Raw genomic sequence first — 10,606 nt, 5'->3', positions numbered from 1 at the left:
TAGTGATGCCAACTATTTAAAAAGTTTACTATAAAATGCAAGTTTTAACTATTATTCTGTTAAAATATCCGGGTAATGAATAGAGTAAATTAGTTAATTATTTTTATATATTATAGTAAATACAATCACAATAATGGTAAATTTAACTACATTTCTATCGTCCACCTTACTGTACGATTATCACGATCTCATTTGCATTGGAATATTCAGAGCAGCTTATTAAAGTATTACCGTTTGTTATTTTTGCAGTCTGAGCGAATGTTACTTCGCGGGCAAGGGCGCAGCCCTGGTTTTACCGCCGAACGAGAGAGCTCGACCCTCGAGGCGGGTCTCGGCGGCAGGATGCGATATCCAGCAACACTTACAGTCCATGTTCTACCTGTTGAGGCCCGAGGAGACTTTGAAGATGGTGAGTACCGGGGATGTTTTGAAAACAAGTACCTTTATTTAAGGGGATTACACGTAATTTCCGCATAAGCATAAGCTTCGCGCTGTAAAACTCCTCGTCTCGCACCGCAACCGCGTCGATTTGTCTTCCGAAAATAGCGACGGAGATGTATCTCGTGTGTCGAATCTATCTCACAGATATATCTCGCGCGCGTATCCTCCGCGCGGCATCGAGGATTGCCGTATCGAGCGGCGGCAGGCGCGTATTTGAACGCAGCGCATAAAGCGCGACTACGCGGATACTAAAAATATTTCCGATCCCGAGAATTGGCAATTGCAAATTGGCAACGGTTTCGATGTCTCGCGCCGACGGGGAACGGCGGCGAGCGCCTCCGTCACGGGGTTTTTCGCGTTCGCGCCGCTGGCTGGCCACCTCCCGCGCGCGAATTACGGATCGCTCGGATAATTTCGCGCGCGCGTTTCGGCGCGCTTTCCTTGAGACGCGGACCAACGCGGACGAGCCGGGCCGTGTGTCCCCAATTACGCGCGCATCGCGAAATTGGCAGCTCTCGCCATCGCTCGCCTTCACCGCCGTTTCGCCTCGCTCGCTCGATCCGAGCGCACCGGCAATTCTCGGATTACAGCGGGGCTTCGCCATTCCGCTCGGCCGCCGCCAAGGCACCGAGGAACTCGGCGGAATCGTGTAAACAAGCAGGCGTACTCGGGGCACACTATCTGCCGTCGCGCAGTCTTGAACGGGGCGAGGAAGTTGGCAATCGCTATTATCTTGAAACGTGCTCCGACATAATACGCGATTTCACAAGTCGACCTTTTTTGTGTCTCTCTCGTTTTTTAATCGCGTTTCAATATGCAGCCTGCGCAATCGAGGCTCGTAAAGAACCGAGTATATTAATCGGAAACTTTTGATCGATGAGAATTGTACGGGTTGATGAACGCGCACTGAGAAAAATTTCCATCGGATAAACCAATTAAATAGAGTTTCCGATGGTTAATTTGTCCGATTACGCATTTGACCACATGCCATGCATTTGAATTTGTCTGATCGCACTTGATAAGGGCCGAAACCCATGGCCGAAACCGAAGGGGAAACCGCTGAGGGTATTGTGGTGTACAAATTTGCGGCATTACTGGACATTACTAGGCATTACTGTGGCGTTTTTTGGGCATTAGTTTGGGCATTAGGCCTTGCTGGGGCAATCAGTGATGTTCCATACTGGAATGGGGAAACCTTCCGCGCATACTCAAAAAAACTTCCTAGGCAGTGAAAAACCTTCAATTCAAACTATAGCCTAGTTTACACCGATCATTTGATACGCGTATCAAATAGTGAGTTCTAACTAATCAGCCAATGACTAAATTTATTTTATAGGAAATAACTACTTAATACGCGTATTAAATGATCGATGTAAACTAGGCCTATATATTATATTTATACAAATAAGGTTTGTTCGTTTTACCTAAACTAGTTGCACTAGTTCAAAGTTTAGCTGTTTCTTTTTCAAGAACCTTTAAATATATTTTTGCCGATTACACCAAGAATAGATTTTGTACATATCATCTTTGATATGATAGAACGTTGTTTTTTCTTTGTGATTTATATATATTATATATTATATATTATATATATTATATGCCAAAAAACCTTCAATTTCAGAACTTTTTCAAAAACCTTCCTTCCACCGTCCAAAGCGTCCAAAAACCTTCCAAATGAAGGAAATCCTTCCTATGGAACATCACTGGGGGCAATATAAAGATAAAATAAAATAAAACAAGATAAAGTAAGACAATAAGATCAAGTAATGCCCACTGGGCATTAGTGGGCATTGGTGTACAAGATTTTGGTCAGCGGTTTCCCTCGCCGAAACGTTGTGCCAATAAAGGAAGTTTTCCTGTTGCCACTGGTGTCGGATTATTCACCCGAGTTAGTTAATTTCAATGACACCTGTTCTCTGATTCAGTCCGATTACTGGGACACTGTCGGTCTGCACACAAAGGCCGCATAATTTGTATATTATACAAATTTTTCATGAATTGACAGTTCTAGGTGCATAAAGTGCAAAAGGTGCAGAATCACTCCAGCGTCCCCCCCCCCCCCCTCTAAATATGAAATTCTTTTATCTCTCACGACCTCTCGCTCCCGACGTCTCAATTGAAGGAATTTCTTAATAACAGTATGTGCTTTCTTTAAGATACGCGCGGCAGATACAGAGAGCGCGTGACTTATCTCGGCGTAGAGGTGTAAATTGTTTTGTGTCTCGAAGGCAACACTCGTGGTGCGAACTTCGGCGATCAGAAGCCGCCGGATTCCTGAAATGACGCGTACACTCTTACTTTTTGTCGATCGTGTTGCGAGGTATAAACGCACACGCCGGTGTGCTAACGCAATTAATGCCCGCGGGGGTTAATTAATGCACCTTTCTTCGCGCGTCTGACAATTAGCAAGTCGCGGAACTTCCCTCTCCCCTTAAGACACAGGGACTTTAATTTCCTTTGCGGGCAGCACGGAAGCGATTCTGCCGTTATTCCTCTCCATACGAGGAAGTTCCGCGTAGCCTGTAATATTTCCGTCGGGGATCCTTAAGTAATATATCCACAACGGCTCCGAACAATGCGTTCTCACGTGATGCGCGCTCCAGACGTTCGTGCAGGCCTTCCTCCGCTCAGCAAAAGTACTCGAGATTCACATATTTCGTAATGTTTCGTGTCGAATATCAGAAAATTGCTACAAGCTCTTTGTCTGTTTTCTAAGAACAGATTGCCACCACGCATCGATTAAAGATTTTGTTAAAATGGAAGCTGAAGATTTATGACGGATAAAGATATCTTGAGTAACAAACTCACAGCATAAGTTTAAAATTGAATAGAAGGAAAAATTGCTCAATACAGAAATTTACTCTGCCGCCATTCTATTTATATTGGCATATTATAAATCTGAGCCCGAAACGGCGCGGATTGAGCCATGTTGCTTTACGTATCGCATTTTTACTGGTGAAATAAAAAGTGAAAATGCACGTCAAAGTAAAATATACATAAGTAGGTATCGTTATATCGTTTATTTGTTCATTACTGGAGCGTTTGAACGTCGTTCCTTCAAGCGCGAGGATTTCCAAGCCCGCGCGTACCGTGGACGGTCCGCCGGCGGCGGAACATCTCGATCCGATGTGCAAGTCGATAAGAGATAACGAGAGGCTGCGCTGCGATCTCGAGAGCGCGCACCGCGCTGTCTACCGCGTGATCGCGACCTGGAATTTTTCACGTGGGTTCGCCTCGTGTCAACCGGTGCGACGACTGTCGGCGAAGTGGGCTAAGTGCGACCCACATGCGCGGGTCGTCGTCGTCGTCGTCGTCACAGCGAAGGCGACGCATTTGAGGTCGCGGCCGATGAGCAACGAGCGCTTCCGGTCGGTGCGCGAATAAGGGAAAGGCGACTGCGGGTTTCGCCGTTGTGAATACAATCGAATCGATAATCGCAGGGAAGACACGGTCCATTTCTCGGTGAATAAATCGGAAGAGTTGATCGCTCCGCTTTTTTGTTTTTCAAAGGGTCTCGAGTCCGTTCACGTTCTCATGAATCCCTCGAATTACCATAAGACGAATTAGTTCACTTTTTAGACATGTTATCTTCAGATTGTCTGATCCAGTTCAGTATCTTGATATACAGGGTGTCCCAGGAGGAATAGATCAATATTCTGGGAGGTGAGAGTGTCGGCCATTTTGAGCAAAAATGTCTATATGAATATTCGTCCCAGTCCCCACTGTTTCCGAGATAGAGCTATTTGAACGTACAGTTGCAAAATTACTGACAAGAAAGAAATACTACGTACTATTTCTAATATTTATTGTTCAAGTGACAAATTAAAAAAGTTTCACCGTTAATAATAATGCATTTTTCAACTTTTGTGTCAACATGGCGTGTTGCTCGTCTGACAATGAGTACATCGATTATTTGAGCGAGCAAATCTCTCGTCTCGTGTATTCACGTTTCTTCTGTTTCCCTTCCGCAGACGTTTATGAGATTGGATGAAGGGTGAAGAGTGTAGAGAAAAAAAGTAAATGCACGAGACGTTCAAGTAGTTCTATCTCGGAAACAGTGGAAAATGGGACGTATATTCATATGAACATTTTTGCTCAAAATGGCCGATACTATCACCTCCCAGAATATTGACCTTTCCTCCTGGGACACCCTGTATAGTGTAAGAAAGTAAGATAAACAGCTAGAGATAAAACTTAAATTCATTTAATCGCAAAGGAAACACATGCGAACACGTTCCAAGCTGATGACTGTTACGAAATCTATGTAAAGATTGAATCCTAAATTGCTCCACGTGTACATTTACTTTCTTTGCAAAAGAAATCTTGTCTCTCGAACACTCTTACTAGTCACTCGGGGATATAAATACGCGGAGCAACATGATGCCACTCGCATGATCGCCCAATTTGGGCGAAAGTACGGGATGATCGTCTCTCTGTCGTCGTTCAGCCTGGACGACCGCGCTCCTCGCAGACGCCATTGTTTTACACGAGCTTCTTTCACTCTGCGCACGATGAATTCGGCACGATTGGCCGTGAAAAGTGAACGGCCAACGGTAAATTCGCCTTTACCTTTGACACGAGCTCGCGTTCCAGATCGGGGACGTGCAGAGCTAGCTCTAGAAAAAGTAAGCCGCGCTAGAAGAGATCCCTGACCCGGTTCGAAAAGACTTCAGCTCGTTCTCCTTTAGCGTGAGGGGGACGAGGGGACACGGTACGGGTCACCGCGGTGTCTTCCTCGCGCTGTTTCGACGGGTTTTCGACGAGCGAGGTCAAGGGCGAGTCCAGCTCTTCCGCTCGCTTTGTCTCGATACCGATCGGCGGAAGTTCGGGGCCAGGGCCGAGCCGGATTTCTCATCGGGATCGATATACATGAGAGACAGTGGCGCGAGAGAAAATTGTACCCGAGGTAGAAGAGCGGGGACGAAGATAATCGACGTTCTCCGCATTTTAATCGCGCGATTCATAAATTCGCAGGCGCGTATCCAGGTGTCGAGTTGACTCCTGAAAAGATCTCCGCTCGAATAACAGCGTGAGTTTTGCAAACGTTTCTATCTCGTGCTGTACACGGTAACTGTCTGACACTGAAAGAAGCCTGATATAGAGTTTTTCATATTCAAAGAATACGCCGCTTTCAATGCGGCTCGTTGAATAATATACAGTGGTACCTTTGAGCTCACCTTTGCAGATTTCTCGGCGAATACGTAGACAGGCCGCACGCATTCGGGAATACAGTCTCGCGGAATCGCAATAAAAGCGAATAGCATACAAATGTACCTGCGTCTGCTTAACTTGCGGTACACGGCCGCGCGATACAAGGATTTAACGTCGGGCGATAAAAACGCGAAAACCCGTCTCGGCGAACAAAGGCGAATTCGGTGTTCGCCAACGTGTTCCAGGTAGCTTCGACACAACGCCGTTTTCCCTCGCGGCGAAGGAGGTGAGCGCCGGAGAGCGGCTAAAATCGCTTGGTCTCGCGAGCGGGCTAATATTGTGCGGAGGAGGTGAATAAGCAGTAAAACCGCAAGCTCATGATTCTGACCTTTACGACGGTGTAAATCGCGTCACGAGATAGGAGAACGCGACGCCGTCGCGAGGACGCGCGAGTCTCGCGATGGCGAAACTCCTCGCGCCGTCGTCGTCTCGGTAGTTCGGCCGACTCGCCGTGTTCATCCTCCTTCGGTCGGGCGAAGAGAGAATGGAGACACGCGGCGTCGGTAAACGTGCCAATCCCCCGAGCGACATAATATATCGTCCCTCGACTTTTCTCTCCCTCGCTTCTCTCGCACGCTCCTCGGCACGATCGATCGTCGCCGATCTTGATCGACGTCCGACGCGTGCGGCGTTATTGATACGGTAGTGCCGGATGTACGATCGCGCGGAATGTTCGCTGAAAGCGTATCGATGAGAAACCGGAGAGAAAAAAAATAACGATTTTAAAGGGAAAATTGACGATTAGCATATGGGACGCTTATCGGAAGATCGAGTTTTTAAGGTGGCTCCTGCACGAAGGAGTGGTTAGTATGGGCGTTTTGGTGGGGCCCCCTTAATTTTTATAAATTCATATAACTTTTTTCATAAAAAATACCGATGCATTATCGATCGAATGCTTTGATGTGCTAGGTTGTATATGCACATTTGGAAACATATTTAAAAAGATATGATATTGTCAAGTCTCAAAGAGCTGTCAAGTTTCCTCAAAACTTTGTATCTTTTGACCTTACTGATATGAATTTAGTCAGCTTACCCTATATACTTGATTTATTTCATACAATTCGCGATACATGTTAATTCACGACGAAATTGGGTAAACTGAGATTCAATTTAAACGCTGCATGACTGTTAAGGGGATGCTGGAGAGATTCTGCACTTTTGCACCTTTTGCACTTAAAACTGTCTGTTTCGTGGAAAGATTTGTGTAATACACAAATTAAATGGCACGTGTACAGATGATCGAAAGCAGCTTGCTATTCCGGCTAAATTAAAGAACAATATGACATCACTAAAACTAAGTTTGTAAGTCTAATAAAAAATAATATTGAGCAACACATACGTACAGTACATGTAGTATGTGTGTTGCTCACTATTATTTTTTATTAGACTTACAAACTTAGTTTCAGTGATGCCATATTGTTCTTTCATTTGGCCGGAATAGCAAGCTGCTTTCGATCTGTACACGTAAGCCATTTAATTTGTATATTACACAAATGTTTCCGTGAACTGACAGTTTTTAGGTTAGAAAGGTGCAAAAGTGCAGAATCACTCCAGCATCCCCTTAAGTTTGAAGTAGTATCTGTTCTACTTTCATATCGGAACAATATCGATTGTTCTGACATAGTTATGAGATTATAACTGTTAGATATTAATGCAACCTTTTTCTCAGAACAAAAAATACTAAGTTTGTCACATGTTTTTTTATGCCGAACATCGTGCGTTCATGAACGTGAATGTAGCGTTAATAAAAATTACTCTTCACAATAATACAAGAGAAAAGTCTCCTATTATGAGATAGCGGTGTTTCTGCCAATAGGCATCATCCGTTGGTTCCATCACGAATTTATTGCCCTTGAGGCGAAATCTATTTAGAGTGGAAAATTCATTAAACACGTAAAGTTAAATCAGGACCTTTCTAAGATATAACTCAATTAGAAACGGGGACGCCAAGTCATACTTAGGTCCGGGCAAGCTAAAGGTAGTCTAATAAATTCATCGTGTAATCGTTGCGAAAATAGATTTGTGATTGAATTTGGATGTTGAGAAGCTGCTACATTAGAAGTCTATCTTATAATAGGTGCTTTTCCTCTACTAATTATATAAACGGACAAAAAGACTGTTTGCACCAAAGTTACCGGATACACTTGTCGACCACTCGCGTTGCGGTAGTTTCTTCTGTCGCTATGCAAGTTGTCGTAGTGATAAATCGCTTACGACACCGCTAACGCAATTTTAATTTGCTAGAAACACGCGATCGCGTATCACGAATCGCGTTATTATTGTTCCACGACACTTCGTGCTCTTAAGTGACGATCCATTCGAAAAACCGTGTCCCACGACAAGCAATAGGGCGCCTAATGAAAAGAAATCACGGTCGGGTACAGATCTACGTAATCGATTTATTTGATACTTCTCCGTCTTTCTCGTTGCGACGTAAATCTCGTAATTAACAGCCCGAACGATCATTTCTATGCTCTCGAGTCTCATCACCGTTCGACATTTGAAGAGAGTACCAAGAACTGGTCGATAAGACGTGAAACATACGAGACAATTACGTTTTATGGGTCGTGAAACGCCGACGAGTTCGGAATACGACGATTAAGAAGGCCATCGCACAGCTGCACTGTCACCATATTTCGCGAATAATCTTAAAATGTTCTTCGCGAATTACATATCCTTTTTTTTCATTTTCGTATTATTTATGTGATTGCAATTACGGAGTCACTTTTTACTCTTCATTTTTATACAACTTGCAATTAAATGATCCGAGTTATTTTCGACAGGCGTTAAAATTCTCAGAATTATCCGCCGCTATAATTGACCGTTGTCCTAAGATGCATTTTTACTCCATGTAGAAAAACCGCGTAGAAGAACAAAAAGGTTTCCATCGTGCTGCGATTATCTCTCGCGATTTAACACGTCGCGTCGAGGGTTCGCGGTAAAAAAAAGGTCTCCCGCCGAAATTCCCCGTTGCGGTTGTCCGTCGCGAGGAAGATAAATGAATCCCGTCGGCATAATGCGCGTCTCTCTAGGATTAATGATAAACTAGCGGCGCGCGCTGCAGCTGCTAAGCAACATTGTTGCGTCGCGGGCTCGTAAATATCTCTTCCCCGGCGCGACTGTACGCCTCGCGCGAGAAAAGGCTGGCGAAATGCGCGCGGATGGACACGTGGGCGCTTTTATGGACCGCACATTGTTACCATCATGACCATCGACCTCGTAAATCGTTCCGTCGATTGCGCGGTCATTTTAACTGCCGGCTACTCGATTACCATGGAAATGAGGCTGCCATCGAGAGGGCTTCTGTTGCGTCTAGACTACTCCTATTAGAACACCCTTCTCTGCAGCCTTCTGTTTAATTAGCGATGAATAGAGGTGCGACATTTTGACGTTATCCTTTGGCATTTCTTGCGTTTTGTTCTTCCAGATTATTTTGATGTTATTTTTTGGCACCTTTTGCGTTTTGTTTTTCCGGATTTTGCATTATTTTGATAATGTTTTTGATAACTTTTTTTAGAAATTAAATGATAACTATCGTTTACTCGCTATATTAAATACATAGTGTCAAGACGATTTCCATTAAAAGTGTAAGACACAGACGTAACAATATTAATAATATATCCCCGATAAGAAGCTCAGAAATTAGGCAGTTATTATCATTTACTCGTTATACTAAATACACAGCGCCAGGAACGATTTTCATTGTAAGTGTAAGTCGCAGGTGCAACAATATTAATAACATATCCCGATAAGAAGCCTGGGAAATGGGCATGTGCAGCATACAATGGACTCGAATAATTTTCTGTAACTTTGTTTCTAGGGTAAATAAAGTAGTAATTAGCACAGCGTTACGGTTATACAGTTCCCGACCTATGGCTGCTTCCCACCTCGAAATTTCACTTGCGGAAATCCTCATTGTGCGCAGTCACGTAATGACAACTTGTCTCGTTAGTTCTCGTTGAAGATGATTATCGCGATAGGAATTCTGTTCTCCGGTTATCAGATAATATTTCCGAGATAGGTTAGCGGAGATAGGATACTTCCAGGGAGGACAGGCAAATTAATTGCTGATCCGCGTCCCGAAAGAAATGCGTATTGAGTATTCGCGAATATTGCTGCTCTTCACAGAAAGGAAAACGGCAGGCCACCTCTTGTATACGCGAATTAACGCGTTCATTGTTTTGTATATACGCAACAATCTATACTCTTCTTAGAAGCATTTAATATTCCTACGTTCCAACAATATTACAGTCTTATTTAAATACCATAATTGTCACTTCAAGGAAAAAAATACTAATATAATTATTTAGGTCAAGAATATGTTTTGTCTCAGTAACCGAAATCCTTTCTGAGGGTGCAAATCTTTTTTCGCGACGATTACACGATCTAACAATGCATTTTCCACCAAACAGATTTCACTCCAAGGGCAGTAAATTCGTGATGGAATCAACAGATGATGCCTATTAATTTAGTAGCAATCCCGCTGTCTTATATTAGGAACTTATCTCGTAACAGGGGACTTTCCTCTACATATATGTACATATTTCGAAATATTATCGAAACGATCGAATTCAAGCGAAAGAAGTGGACGCGCGCGCGCGCGTGAATAAAGCGCCGGAAGTGGCCAACTGAACTGTCGGATAATGGTCGGTCGGGTCACTGACACTTTCCGCATAAAAGTTGTCCGGCCCGCGCCGGACAAGTACGTGTAAGTTTAAGTACGGGCGTAAAAAGTAACGGGGCCCTGCTGAAAAGAAGTCGACGGAGGCAACCTGTAGCGAATCGCCGCGCGGCCCCCTTACCTCGTTGTCCTTGTAGGGACCAGTTTCTCGTTGGTCTTGTCCAGCACCTCCGAGAGATCTCGGACGTTTCCTCGTCGTGATGCGCCCCTTCGAATTTACCCGGGAGGCACAAAACGAAATGAATGACGGCGACGTGAGCATTTCCGCGACAC

General features: G+C 44.3%; 1 protein-coding gene across 3 annotated transcripts in view; it reads left to right on the top strand.

Annotated features, from left to right (window-relative positions):
* The window catches only part of LOC105562449 (protein phosphatase Slingshot-like), an 87,622-nt gene extending 86,088 nt beyond the window's left edge, over window positions 1–1,534 (top strand). For all 3 annotated transcript variants that reach the window (XM_012013306.1, XM_012013305.1, XM_012013304.1), the window contains one exon: window positions 250–1,534. In XM_012013306.1, the coding sequence (XP_011868696.1) occupies window positions 250–451 (202 nt within the window). In that variant the 3' untranslated portion in view covers window positions 452–1,534. The remainder of the gene's footprint in view (window positions 1–249) is intronic.
* Window positions 1,535–10,606: the final 9,072 nt, after the last annotated feature.

Source organism: Vollenhovia emeryi, unplaced genomic scaffold (genome assembly GCF_000949405.1).
Source record: "Vollenhovia emeryi isolate VEMERY1.0 unplaced genomic scaffold, V.emery_V1.0 DF939187.1, whole genome shotgun sequence".
Taxonomy (NCBI): domain Eukaryota; kingdom Metazoa; phylum Arthropoda; class Insecta; order Hymenoptera; family Formicidae; genus Vollenhovia; species Vollenhovia emeryi.
This window is presented reverse-complemented; position numbering and strand designations above follow the sequence as displayed.